Genomic DNA, 13,548 nt, shown 5'->3' with positions numbered 1-13,548 from the left:
GAAGGCCTTCCCTGTTAAAGTTCTCCCGGTTTCTGGTTGCAGCTGGTGCAGACGCGCACGGGGTGGTCCCAGCCCCGCGACGGGACCGACCGACGCTCCGGGGAGCAGTCGTCACACACTCCTTGGCCACAGGCACGGCAGTGGTGCTTGGACAGCTTGGCAGTGAACTCGCGCTGGCAGTTGTGGCAGGACAGGATGTCCTGGTCAGGCACCCAGTAGGCAGGACGAGCGGCATCTTTCACGAGGCCTAGAGGGTGACACGTAACATAAGTACACACACACATACACAAGCAGGTATCAGATATAGTATAAGGTATTACATTTGTAAATTATAGGGCTGACATTTAGAAGGAACTGACTGACTTGACCGTTTTGGACATATGCGTATTCGCTTTCTTGCTGAGGAGATTGAGAACACTGTCATGTCTGTTAGCTTAGCTTAGCTTAGCGCAAAGACCCGACAGAGAAGAGAACTGCGAGCCTCACTCTGTCCAAAGGATACCGTCGACCAACATTGTATTCACTGGTAAAGGGCATTGATGAACTGATGTACTGCGGAGATTATCAGGTCATCAACGTCCAAAGATAGATAATTAACGTTATATGTTGATTGTTTAATCTGTGTAAAAAAAACTGAAGTGTAAGAGTGGCAAGATATGGGGGGGGGGGGGTGTCCTGGACATTTTCTTGGCAGGAAGCGATGACTTCCTGAAATCTCTGCTGGTTGCCTGGCAACTGCTCCCGGCCAAGAAACCCAGAAGTCCAGCGCATAACCTCCCCCTAAAACGTCAATGTCCCAAAAATGTTGAGCTATTCCTTCGATTCGGAGGCGCATTCACGTACTGTGATTAAAATACGGACCGACTGTTGAATGCTCATTCTTCCTCACTACGGTTTTGAAGTGCACCAAAACCTCAACCCTCAGCTGTCTTGATTGAGGTATCCATGGAAACATGGAAACAAGATTTGGATGTGGAGGTGAGTATTGTGCTGTGATTAGGGCAGACCTTGCTCTGAGGCATATTTGGGGTGGTGGTGGATATGGAGCAGCAGGATATCAAACATTCATATATGTCCTCTACCAGTCAATATCGGTCTAGAGGAGTCTTATTTAGCAGCTCAAATACACATTAATAATCATAGTACTAAATGCTTTGGATGAAATCAATACAAAGGGCTATTTTACTGTGTTTTTGAGTGAGTACAGCATTTATTCTTGCCCAGTCTTTGCAATCTCTTCCAATGCAGGAGAGCCAGTTTTGGGATTATCGTGACAGAAACGCGTCACATTGGCTGTTATTAAAAAAGGTTGGACCAAAATTTGTGGATAGAGGGACTGATCCAGACTACTGCACAGTCTATGAGAAACCTCAGTACATTCATTTTATTGACTCAAGACCTATACAGCAAAGGTGCGTTTACAGCAGGAAGTCTCGTAAAAAGAAATGAATAAACAGGCTAACTGATCATCTCTCTCGCCTTTGCACTGAGATGAAACAATAAATGGAGGAACTGAAAAGTTAAACATTAGGTAGCGGAGCACTCCTATATGGAGACACTGACGCGTCCACAAGAGATTGTAAACGGCAGTTTCAGCTGCTGTAGCGAGAATGTGTGTGGGAGGATTTGAAATTTGTAGTCCATAAAACCATTTATTGGCAGAAAGAAGTTACAAACAAATGCAAATTCAGTATTTAAACATGTCTCTGATAAAAAAAATATATAATTTCAGACACTCATCCGAGTCCACTCTCAATATACATAATGTTGACGCAGTAGAACACACTAGGCCGGTTGGGAACCAATTGCCCCTGTTTGGACTGTGAGCTTTGAGTAAATGTACAAGCTCTATTGGGCCATCAGGGCATCCCGTATTCCTTATAAGGGAAGTCAGACTCCTGCATAACATATTTGAGAGTTCAAACTAGAAACAAGGCCTCGCTGCTTGTCTTTCTTCCTGTAAATAAGCAGGTCACACCTCTGCCACCAGAGGGCATCGTATCCACTCGCTCACATTTACTGGCTCATTTATTCCCGTTACGCAACAATCCTCTTTAAGTTTTGTTTAGGGCAACACTCACCAAATGGGATGTCAATAGCAGTGACCACAACCCCAAACGTGTTGGTGACTGCTTCCCCAACCTTCCTGGCCAGAGTTCCACCTTCTTCCTCCTCGAGCTCTGCCTCCAGCAGCTCTGCATAGAGAGAATATCTTTGCTCAAGCCCCTGCCACAACCAAATGTTACTCGGCCGCATGGCCACACAGAAGAGGGACGGTGTGTACCTGCGTATGAAGCTCTCTGTTCGAAGCAGATGTCACAGACTCTGACAGGGGCCAGGCCCCAGCCTCTCTCGGGGACGGGTGCAGCTTTGGAAGAGCAGCCGTCGCAGAAGCCCTCCCCACAGGCACGGCAGTGATGCTTGGTGTCGTTGTCCTGGAAGACTGCGTGACACTTATGGCACACCTTGTGCAAGAAGAAGAAAAAAAAATCAATAACAGCAGAAGCTTTTATTGATGAAGAGCTATGACCTGCAAACATTGTATTGCGTAATAGGCAAAGACTACCACGGACAGTAAACATAGCTCTGGACACAAAAAGTGTTGACTTGGCTGTTGGTGGTGGGTGGCAGAGGGTGGGGCTGTGTGTCACTCACCAAGATGAGGGAGTTGGGTTTCCAGTAGGCTGGGGCGATCTGATCCGTCAGCCAAGAGGTGACGGCCTTGGCAGGCTTGACACTGAGCTCTGACACAGACTGGGCCACTAGGTTGACTCCATCCAGAAGACGCTGCGCTGCATTGCTATTGTCCTTTAAAAAGCCATCCGACTGCAAAACGGGAGACAGGTTTTTACTACGCAAGTAGACAAATGGTTACCTCTGGACGTAATGCTAGGTCTGTATGATTACAGACAGTTAAGGCAGCATAATAACAAATCAAACAGCTGGTTTGTCTTACCCCGGGCCATACATGCTGGATCTCAGTGCGGACAACTGTATCCACAGGGTCCTGGTTCCCGTACCAGTACTGACGGCTCCGATAGATCACTCCACAGTTGGGACATTCAATGACGTACCTGAAAACATACAGCAGACACATGAATCTACAAGTCTCTGCGACAATATAAATGTAAATATCTGAGGTATTACTTGGAATATGCTAGTTAAGTCAATAAAAAAAAATTGATTTTAGGTCAGAGTTTGGAACACCAGAGCTAAAATGAGATTGTGTAAAAGGTAACATGAGCCTAAGCCAAGCCGTGTTACACATGACCCTGCAGGTCATTGTGCTGCTACTCACCCAGACCAGGCGTATTTGGCGAGGCCCATCCATGGAGAGTCTGAGGAAGCCGAGGTCTTAGGGACAACTATCACTTCCTTTCCCCCTTCATAGCAAGCCTAAAGTGATGCAACACACAGGGACGTTATACTCATCAGTCATGGAACAAGAGTAATTATGACACAGTCAGTGGCATAGAGAGACGAATTAGTTCTAGCGAAGCGATGTAGGTGAGCAACTGTGCTTACCTTACAGGTGTAAATGCGATTATCATACTGAACAGAATAACGACAGCGGTGCTTGGCCTCATGGCACACTCCTTCTTCTAAGTGGTTCATGCTGTTCTTGCAGCCAGATCTGGGACCAAAGTAAAACGCCGGAATGTTTAACAATCAGAGGGGCAAGGGATTGAAGTAGAAGTTATAACGGTTGGAATGTATTTAAAAGGGAGGAAGGTACTGACCCACAGCTGAGGCACAGGCTGGAGCAGGTGAAGTACTCATCAGGGAAGAAGCAGCTGTGGGCTACAAGCTCACCTGCAATTTCTCCATTAAAGCGCTCACTCAATGCCTGTAGGAGAATAAAAAGGACCAGCAGAAATTAGCTAGACCCAGAGGAAACCAGGGGTTTCACCACCACTTCACTGTGATGTTGCATAGAAACAGAATAATGCATTTTATGAACAGTTACATGAGCTGTTCAGGAAACAGTTTATCAGCAAATGATGCATCAGTTCAGTTCAATGCTGGCTTTATAACAACAACCAGCCAGTCTGAAGCAGGCCGGAAGCTGGCTGATAGTCAAACTGTATACATCTCTCTACCTGCAGGGCTTTGAAGATGACCAGAGGGGTGCGTGGGGAACGGGTGGCATTGTTATCCAGGAGCTGCTCCAGTTTATTCTGCAGGCCACGGAAGTCAGTCGGGGGGCTGAGAGTCTGCGTGCCCCAGTACTGCACAGAGCTGAAGGCCTCTGGGAAACGGGAAAGCTTCTTGAAGCGCTCCGACAGCAGCCGGTCTACTGACTCAGATGATTTATCTGAAACAAGACACAGAGTTTACTATAGAGTGTAATCAGAATGTACAGTAGATAATCAGCATTTGCTTCAGAGACACAACATAATTCTTACAATACCGTGCTTCATTGTACCAATTATGGTATGTGAAAGAAAGATATTAAATTAAATATTAAAGTGTCAAGAATGTTGCAGCCTCAGCCATCCCTCCCAGGAAACACATACATAATACATCTATTACATTTGTTGCCTCAAGCCTTGAAGGCTCATACCAGTGTTCCTTCATAATCTAGTTACTACAAATCATGTGCACTTTACCCTCCAAGGCCTACCATATTTTGAATGTGTTTTTCTCCCTCATAAGCAGGGGCTACATTTAAATTGTAGTGAATTGTATAACGTTTTAGCAACTGGACTAAAACATAAAACACAAAAACTGGCATTTTCTTTCAAACAGCTATAAATATGTGACGTATTTGACTTCACTACACAGTATGCACAGTTTTCTTTTTGGAAAGTTGGAACGCAGATTGTTAGCAACAGGGACGTAAAAAGAGGCTGTAAGCTAATATTTGCTGAAGCTGAAACTATCTGCAGAGCTTAAACCTTAGTTTACTTTGAAGCCCCGCCCCTCGTCCCTTACGGTGATGCAGACTTACAACCATGTTGATGCAGTCACAAAGTGTTGTTTCAATGGGTGTCTTCCAAATAAATTCTTTGACATGTCTAATAAATGTGCTACAGATGAAGTAATGACACTCGTCACTAGTGTGACCTGAGAGTAACAGAAGTGTTTAGATATTTTACCTGAACCAAGCAGCTTAGTGTGGACTGTTTCATGGAAGATGACCACCGCAGGGCCCAAGGTGGACAGAGGGACATCCAGGCCACAGCGGGCTGTTGTGGCTTTCAGTTCCTTGGTGAAATGCTTCAAGTAAGCATCCGAGGCATCCCCGAGGAACTTGAAGAGGTCATCGTGGAGTCGGTCGGCATGGGTGCGGTAGATGATGAGGTCGGAGATGGCGAGCACCTTGAGCAAGAGACGGGTTCTCTGGCCCTGTTTGGAGCTGTTCCCAAGCAGCCCCTCTGTGTCAATGACTACTACTTTACGGAAGGGGTCAAGCGCCGCCCATACGCCCACCGTACAGGACTCTTGTGTGGGAGAAGTCTTGAACACCTCTCTGCCCATGAAGAACGCGTGGTTCAGGGTGTGAGATTTGCCCTCTCCTGTGTTGCCAAAGATGGACACCACCTTCAGCAGCTGGTCAGGGTTACAGCCGAGGCTCTTTACAAATGAGGATTCATCTTTTATCTTTAGAGATACAAGAGTTTTGAGTTAACATTTGTTTATTTGTTTAGTTGTATTGATTCTGTTATCATACATGAAAAGTGTGACTCTTGCTCAACTCACCTGCATTTCCTCATTCTCGTCAACCAGGAGAAAACTGGAAATCTTCTCCAGAAGTTTTGCTCTCTGAGATTTGGTCTCGTCGGGTATTTGGACAGCGGGCGGGACAGATGTCTGGACAGAGTTGACCTCGGCAGGTTTGGGTGGTGGAGGATAAGATATGAGCTGGTGTTTCTTCTTGTTGCCTCCGCTGTGGGTGCGTTTCTGGCAGTCTTGGCACAAGTTGACTTTGCAGTTCTGGCAGCGAACCACAGATCTATGGCGTTTGCCGTTGTCTCCATTACCTCCTTTACAGTTGTCACAGTAAGGGACATGCCCAGGTCCTATCTGAACCCGCTCATGGTTCTTCAGATGCTCCTGACTGTGGAGCTCGAGCTCACAATGAACACACTGCAAGCTTTTGCATTGATCACACTCAAATGCAGCCTCCTCAGAGCCACCACAGGCATAACTCTCTTGACATATTAGGCTAGTATTGACTCCCTTTTCTGAAGATGAGCCATGACCACTCATCGTTTCTCACACGGTAAACTGGAAAACAGAGCAGTGCTTATTGTAACAGCCTTGATAACAGTACCAGCTATTTCAAATAGCAGTTAATGGAAATTGTACAACAACAACAACAACAACAAAATCAACTTACAACAGCTGCATGGTAACAGGGCTGGTGGTCCACTGATTCTAACAACTAACTCTCAACAATAATACTATATATTAAACTAGTTTTCGTAGCATGGATTTAAAACACTTACAATGGTAATAATAATGTTATATAATGCAACGAACAGTGATGCAATGAAGCAGAAACAGCTGTCTCCTTGAGTTACACCAGATATGTTTTTACCAATAACAGTTAGCTTGTTCATGAACCAAAGTTAGCATTTAGCTGCAGCATTACACAAGTTATATCGAAGGTTAGCTCACAAAATAAATAAAATATTAACATGTAACGTTACAGGTATACAGTACCGACCGAGACAATGAACTCTCCCTGAAGGATGAATGTGCAAATGTTGATGCTAACAACAGGCTAGCTAGCAAACGGACCCACAATAGCTCGCTGGCAAACTCGGTAGATAATTTGGCATCCAAACAGCAACACTTAGTTTAAGACTAGCTGGTTTCGATGGACAGTTTTAACCTTTCCCCCCCCCCTAAAAAAGCTGTAATTAGCGGACCAGCAAGCCTGCACAGTTCATAGCCGTACAAACAAGCAGCTAGCCTCAAGTCTGTCAACTGAGCTGTAACAACATATCAACAAAAACAACAACCAGTCGACGTCAAAAGCTCGGATATCAGCGGACTATTTTGCTTTAAAACAGGAAGGAAATCCGCGCTATTTCGTTTAAAAAGTATTTAAAAAGTGTTACTGTATTTGAATCCTTCCGAGCAGTGTCATTGTTTTGTTCTTCGGCCCCCTCCCTAGCAGACTTCTGTAGCTACGCTATTTTGTTGCCAGGTCAGATCAGCTGATCAGATTATTTTCAGTCACAGGGTGAGAGCAGGGTAACGTGCTGTTGCATGATGGGAAACGTAGTTATACAAGACCGACAAGCTGTGAGACGCATGAGCAGAGACGACTGTTTCTGCGCAGTTGACAAAATGTTTTCATGTGCTCACAAAAGGAAAATTTAACTCAAATAATTTAACTGATTACTGATATAAAACCTAATTATACACCCTTTCTGCAGGGTTTAGGTGTCTTTCACGCAAATATTTTATGGAGGGGATAGGCTACATTTTTTACACCCAGTCTTTCCAAAAGGCACTCAAATCCTCTTGGATGTATGCTACCCCGAAGCACAGTGGAATACCATAAGTTATTACAAGATGAAAGCAAGAGGCACAACCAAATATTTAAAATGAATTTGCAGATATTGCTATAATGTTATTTGTTGGGCCTTATGAGTTTTTCTTTAGTGTTTGTGTGCTCTTCTGATACATGCAAATGAATAAGATACAGACAACTTAAAAATAATAAGACCTTGGTCTTAGTTGTTGTGGCAAATTGCCCCAAATGGCACAATACATTTTAATGAATATTATCTTAGTTTCTTTTAATATCACAATCCGTTTGGGTCAATCCTAATTAAACTTTCATCTTCGAACATCATTTTACCAAAGACATTTCCCAGTGGGTGGCTCTTTTAAAAGTAATTGTAAGACTATATGTTATCCCATTTAATTATTAAAGCAATTTAAAACAAAAACACACAGCAACTGGCAATTAAATGTGGGTTGCATAGTGCATTTATTACAAAGCTTTAACACACACATACACACACAAAAATATGAACAACGGTACCAAATGAAACATGAATGAAAGGAAAGGACAGAGAAGACGTAAAAAAGAGCAGAATATGTAGCCTACCTAATGCAGTGAGTTTTGGATAAAGATTGTAACATTTCAATGCATGTCAATGCAGGTTGTCAATGATCATGAATTATGTTTCAGTGCACAATTCACATTCTGTGGAGAAACATTTGAAAACAAATGCACAGTATGTCATAAGACTCCCCCAACAGACTGTGTCTACTGAGCAGAATCCACTCTTTGACCACACATCAGATGACTCTGAAGATTTTCCTCCATCCACAATCACAAAAGATCTTGAAACGTTTGAGCAGGCTGAGCTTTGGAGAGTTTTTGCCGGCGTGCTTGTGCTTGATGGCAGCAAATATAGCACAGTCAAACACATCTTTGAGGTTGTGTTGTGTCAGAGCAGAACACTCCACATAGCCATGAGCTCTGATCCTGTGTGCCAGCCTTCTGGCCTGGCTGAAATGCACTGGTTTGGCGCTCCGCTGGTCCAGATGAATAAGGATGTCCACATTGTGGCAAAGGTCCGACTGAGTTCCAACCAGAAGGATGGGAGAGGTTTTGTTGCCGGCTCGGATTTGTGGGATCCATTTGGAGGTGATGTTGTCAAAGGAGACAGGGTTCACCAGGCTGAAGCAGAGAACGAAGACGTCCACATGAGCGTAGCACAGAGAGCGAAGATGGCCAAACTCCTCCTGTCAGATAAATTCATGAGAGATAAGGAAGAAAGGACTAACTGGTCTGGTGAAGAAATCCCATTGTGGTGTGGAACATTTACCTGTCCAGCAGTATCTATCAGTTTGATACGAGTTGGGAAGCCATTCACATGAACCAAACCTGTAAGTCAAATAGAAACCAGTTTTATTACTGAGTCAAGAAAGCTTCAACCTTTGAAGAATAACCTTCACTCACCGGTGAAAACATCAAACGCTGTTTGTCTGTACTCGCTGTTGTATCCGTTGAAGATGTAACTGATAATCATGCTAGTCTTCCCCACAGCTCCATCACCAACCAGCATGCAGCTCAGCTCTCCCCTCAGCCTGTTGGGTTTATCATGTCTCTGACAGGCCAACTTTCCTTATATATTTAGGCTGTACTCCATTTTCCCAGCAGTTTCAAAGTCCAAGCAGGAGCGCAGCACTACTGTAAAAGATGTCTTCTCCCCCAGGGGCCCGTTGGTGCCAATAAAGGAGAGAGGACACCTCGATTTGAAAGAACAAAGGCACCCAATCAGATGAGTGATACCCCAGAACTTAGCGTGTTTCCCTTTGATGCTGATTAACATAGTCACTCCCACCAAGACGTGACGGGCCTGACCGCCGGTAAAAGTCAGCTGTAAGTACAGACACTAACTCCTAGACTGCGACTTGCACAGCAGAGTGCAATATTATTAAGCTTAATAGTCTACAAAGTGTATCTTATCTTGTGCAATATTTTCACAAGATATATTTAAATATGTAAGTTAACTAAAGTAAGTTAAGTATATATTTATATCTATCATATCTATAAATATACTGCTATTAATAACTTTGTAGTTTAAGGGCTTGAAATAAGTTATTTTTTCAGGCTACTGATTCTTTTTAAAAGCTCGTGCTGCTTCTATATTTGCTTCTGCCTCTCGCAGGCTCTCGCTCATTAATGTATTTGATAAGTGAGTGTAATACCAGTATTGATCCCTAGAGGGGGGTGTTGCCCCAGCATTGGCTTTTGCATGTTGGCGTCCACCTTGCGCTTAATCGTGACACTGCTTTCAGTTTCTTCTCAACAGACTACAACTTTTTGCGATTTCACGGATGGTCAGACACATTATTGATTTTTTTGTGTTTAATGTATAGTGTATTTTTGGTCGTCAAGTGTTCCTTTCACAAAAGACCAGATTTCCATTTCTTAATTCACTTTATTCATTGTTAGGTATGTGCTCGCTACCATATCACACCTCAGTAACTTCGGTATCTGAGAATGTTTTTCCCTGACTTGGTTTATTGTTCGTGTGTTTTCAATCTATGAATTCAATTTTTCTGAAGAAAGCTTTATTCTCATGTGTAAAAGGGGTAAAGGGTACAGCTGAGGGGGCATTGTTAAACTGTCACCAGCTGCAGTTTATGGCAGAAGCTTAATGTGCCACGTTTCATCCTGTCTCTCTCGGGGTGACTGGGTTCATAAATACACCCAAATAATATTCCTACTTTATTGAAATTAAAATCCTCTCAATCACATCATCAAACATTCACTTGTGGTTTACACAGCAAAACTATACTAATGATAATGATAATACCTTAATGCAAAATAATGACAATTTTGCAACTATTAGACTAGTGCAGCACACGATGTACAAGTAGGTATGTTAGACTGGAGGAGGATTAATTGTTCTTCTTCAGACAGTCACACCTCAATACAGTCCAAAATAAACTCTAAATGTTATACCCAGTTAAACCTGTTCTTATACACACAGCTTCACTGGCATCTGGCATCTCTGATGTAGATCTTGATGTACTTGTTGGTGAATGTCTATTAATTGTTTGACATTATTAGGTAGTTACTCCAAGTTGTACTGTCTTTTTTGCATGGAACTGCTTCTGGTGCACAGTAGGAATTCTTATTGTGTTCATGAAGATAATAAATGAGCAGGTTATGATGCTTATGGTCGAGCCTTCAGATCATCACCACACAGCAATCCTTGTGTCTGCCCCCTGACCTTATAAAACAGGCTTTATTTTGCCATAATGATCAAATGTTTATAATAATGAATACACATTCTCTTACTGTATTTTGCTTTGAATAAACTCATTACTGCAGTTATATAGTTTTGAGGTATTCGAGCTGAGTGTATACATTAAAAAACTCAAAATGCACATTATCATCGTTTGCAGAAGAACTGTAAGAGCATGGTAAAATGTGGTTTTAGAGATCGGTATACATTTATGGGTGAAAATAAAGCTTTAAACAATGAGTTGTTCCTTATCTGTCTGAGCCTGCAGGAAACTCTGTGTGCATTGTGTTGTAAGGTCTCTGCTTCCTGTTTGCCGTTGTTTCTTGCTCACTCGTTCTTTTCTCCCTTTCTCTCCCCCTTTTCCCACCACCTGCGCTGTGAGTGATAGAGTTTATTCCCAATGGTAGGGGGACAACATCTGGTCCCCCCCCCCCCCACACACACACACACGTCATGTTGCCAGCTCGGCTCCCATGCTACACCTCTGGCAGCTGTGAGTCACAATGCTTGTGTTCCTTAAGCCAAGGTAAATGTCAAACACAGGAAACGGTCTTTAAATATCTCCACATCCAAAGATTCTCTTTCCTGTAACAGACACTTTTATCAACACAGATCAACCAGTAAGCTGCTCTTCAATGCTACAAATGCAAACACAGACACTGTGCTACTGAATGCAAATGTATTTGCATATAATTTAACCTGTGCAGCAGAAGTCAGCAGCGTGCTCATGACTCAGTGGCTCAGTGTCCAGTACAGAGAGAATTAGTTGGGATGCTATAAACATGTTTTGGTTCTGCATTCTCACGCTATCTCTCTGCATGACTAGACGTGCAGAAACGTATCCTGACATAGATTCATAAAGGTAATCTGCTTAGTAAGAGTCTCCCAACGTGCAGATTAGGGCGGGCCCCCACACACAGCACGCCTTCAAATTCATTCCTCTCATGTTGACTGACTCATGAATTAATGCAAGAATAGCATAAACTCAAATGCCCCTAATGTCTCTCCGAAACTATTGCTCTGGTTGTTAAAAAGTAAACCCAATAACTGATTCAAATTCCTGTTGTATCTTAAAGCTGACAACAATAGAGAAATCTGCCATGTAGGTGTTAAAAGATTATGCTCCTCTCTAAGCCAGAGATCAGCATGGCACACTGCAGACAGGGCACAAAACAAGTGGCAGACACGGCGATGGAGCAATAAACAAGCCATTTGTATAACACCTCCTGCATAATGTCTCTTTAAGTAGATATTGCCTAGGCTCTTAAGTGGTGAGGATTAGAGCAGGATGGGTGCTTCCATCACACTGAGACCTCTCATAATGGAAATCATTCCCCCGTCTTCTTTAGTTCCTAGATGTGACTTTAGGGTCACGCCGGGGACACATCGTCACTTGCTAAACATATATTTGATATAATCTCTGTGATACTGTTTGCATCCCGATGTTAAGGATCCTGACCCGCTTGCTTGAATTTGACACAAAACATAGACTGTGGTGGATTCATTTGCTTTGTGTTCATTGATGATATGCACTCAGTTTTAGGACGTTTTTAACCCCTTTACCGATGCACATAGACATTTCTTTTGTATGTTCTGCCACAGAATGCCAAATGACATCTATCCCCAAAAGGATTTACATTTTATTTGCTTGCAGTACAATTATGCTATTAGAGCAAAAAACAAGGGTCTACAGCCATGCTAGTGGCTCTGTGGGGCTGTAGGAGGAGCAAATGCAAATGCTAGCATGCTAGCATGCTCACAATAGTAGAGCTAACACGCAACTGTTCAGCAGGTATGTTTACCTATTCACCATCTTTGTTTAGCGTGTTATCATGCTCATATTTGCTAATTAGCACTAAACACAAAGTGCTGACAAACTGAAGCTGATGGGAATATCATTAGTTTTTAAGGCCTTTACCAAATAATTTAGACAAATACAAAGTTTGACTTGATGGCGCAAGATGAGTCATCACAATTCATCCTGAGGGGACTATGACTGTTTTATTTAATTTAATGGAAAATCACCAATTAATGACAGTTGTTGAAACTTGAGACATAACCACAATGTGAAGTTTATTGTGGTACTACACGAAGAGTCAAGGGATCACCAAGGTCATTAATATTCAACATTTGAGGACCATGAATGCCTGTACCATATTTTATAGTATGGTAGCCTTTTGAGCTTTTTCAGTCTCGGGCGAAAACTGCTTACCATTGTCCTCATATTGCCCAGAGCACTGGTTTGTGTCGGGGTGTCTGCTCGATGAGAAAGTCGTACCATGTAGCTCTCCAGTTTAATAGTAGCAAGATACAACCCCCTTCCCAAGACAACTCGAATTCTAGCACCTTATGGTCACTGCACCAAGTGATTCATGGGAATTCGGACCTGTGTGGCTCTCCCCCACCCCTGCCCTACCTCTCAGCTGACCCCTGTGGTTCACATTCTTGATTTGTAGCCAGTTATTGCAGGAAAGCATAAATTACATCTGTGAATCATTGCAATCGTGGGAATGAGGAAATACATGCCTGGCCTTTTTTTTGTTGGATCAGTGCATTTGCAGTTAATCTGAATTAATATCATAACCATTTTTTAAAATCATTTTGATCTGAACCAGCTTAGGGTAAGTCAGCATGTCCCAATTTCTAAGTAAAGCCTAAGTGTTTTGGGGCTTTTGTTGGCCAGCGAGCAGACCCGTCAATTTAGTTATTCCTGCTCCATTAAACCCTGGCAGGGGTCCAGAAGCAGCGGACTAATCCTACTTTACCCTCCAGAAAGCATCACAGGGGGGCTGTCCTCCATGCCTCATGGGATATACAG

General features: G+C 43.1%; 2 protein-coding genes across 2 annotated transcripts; both read right to left on the bottom strand.

Moving 5' to 3' along the window:
• Positions 1-13: 13 nt before the first annotated feature.
• On the bottom strand, positions 14-7,108 carry LOC306706962 (zinc finger FYVE domain-containing protein 1-like). The gene is made up of 11 exons (XM_079174221.1): positions 5,704-7,108; positions 5,100-5,604; positions 4,101-4,315; positions 3,741-3,847; positions 3,526-3,634; positions 3,299-3,396; positions 2,957-3,074; positions 2,656-2,826; positions 2,285-2,465; positions 2,082-2,195; positions 14-247 (listed from the first exon to the last, which is right to left on the bottom strand). The coding sequence occupies exons 1-11, from the start codon at positions 6,211-6,213 to the stop codon at positions 15-17; spliced, it is 2,361 nt and encodes a 786-aa protein (XP_079030347.1). The 5' UTR covers positions 6,214-7,108; the 3' UTR covers position 14.
• Positions 7,109-8,265: 1,157 nt separating this feature from the next.
• LOC306707313 (rho-related GTP-binding protein RhoV-like) lies at positions 8,266-9,305 on the bottom strand (the record flags this gene model as incomplete). The annotated part of the gene is made up of 4 exons (XM_079174706.1): positions 8,266-8,715; positions 8,799-8,857; positions 8,933-9,097; positions 9,266-9,305. 4 exons carry the CDS (start codon positions 9,303-9,305, stop codon positions 8,266-8,268), a joined length of 714 nt encoding a protein of 237 aa, XP_079030832.1.
• Between the last annotated feature and the right edge of the window lie 4,243 nt (positions 9,306-13,548).

This window comes from Pholis gunnellus (genome assembly GCF_910591455.1).
Source record: "Pholis gunnellus genome assembly, chromosome: 15".
NCBI classification, from domain to species: Eukaryota; Metazoa; Chordata; class Actinopteri; order Perciformes; family Pholidae; genus Pholis; species Pholis gunnellus.
Note: the sequence above shows the minus strand (reverse complement) of the source record. Positions and strands in the feature narration are given on the sequence as shown.

Excerpts from the sequence above, each read along its gene's own strand:
- LOC306706962 (XM_079174221.1), bottom strand. The coding sequence starts at position 6,213 with ATGAGTGGTCATGGCTCATCTTCAGAAAAGGGAGTCAATACTAGCCTA. Across the intron at positions 3,848-4,100 it reads TCATCTTCAAAGCCCTGCAG|GCATTGAGTGAGCGCTTTAA; the intron begins GTAGAGAGATGT and ends ATTCTCCTACAG. Across the intron at positions 2,827-2,956 it reads TCCAGCATGTATGGCCCGGG|TCGGATGGCTTTTTAAAGGA; the intron begins GTAAGACAAACC and ends CCCGTTTTGCAG.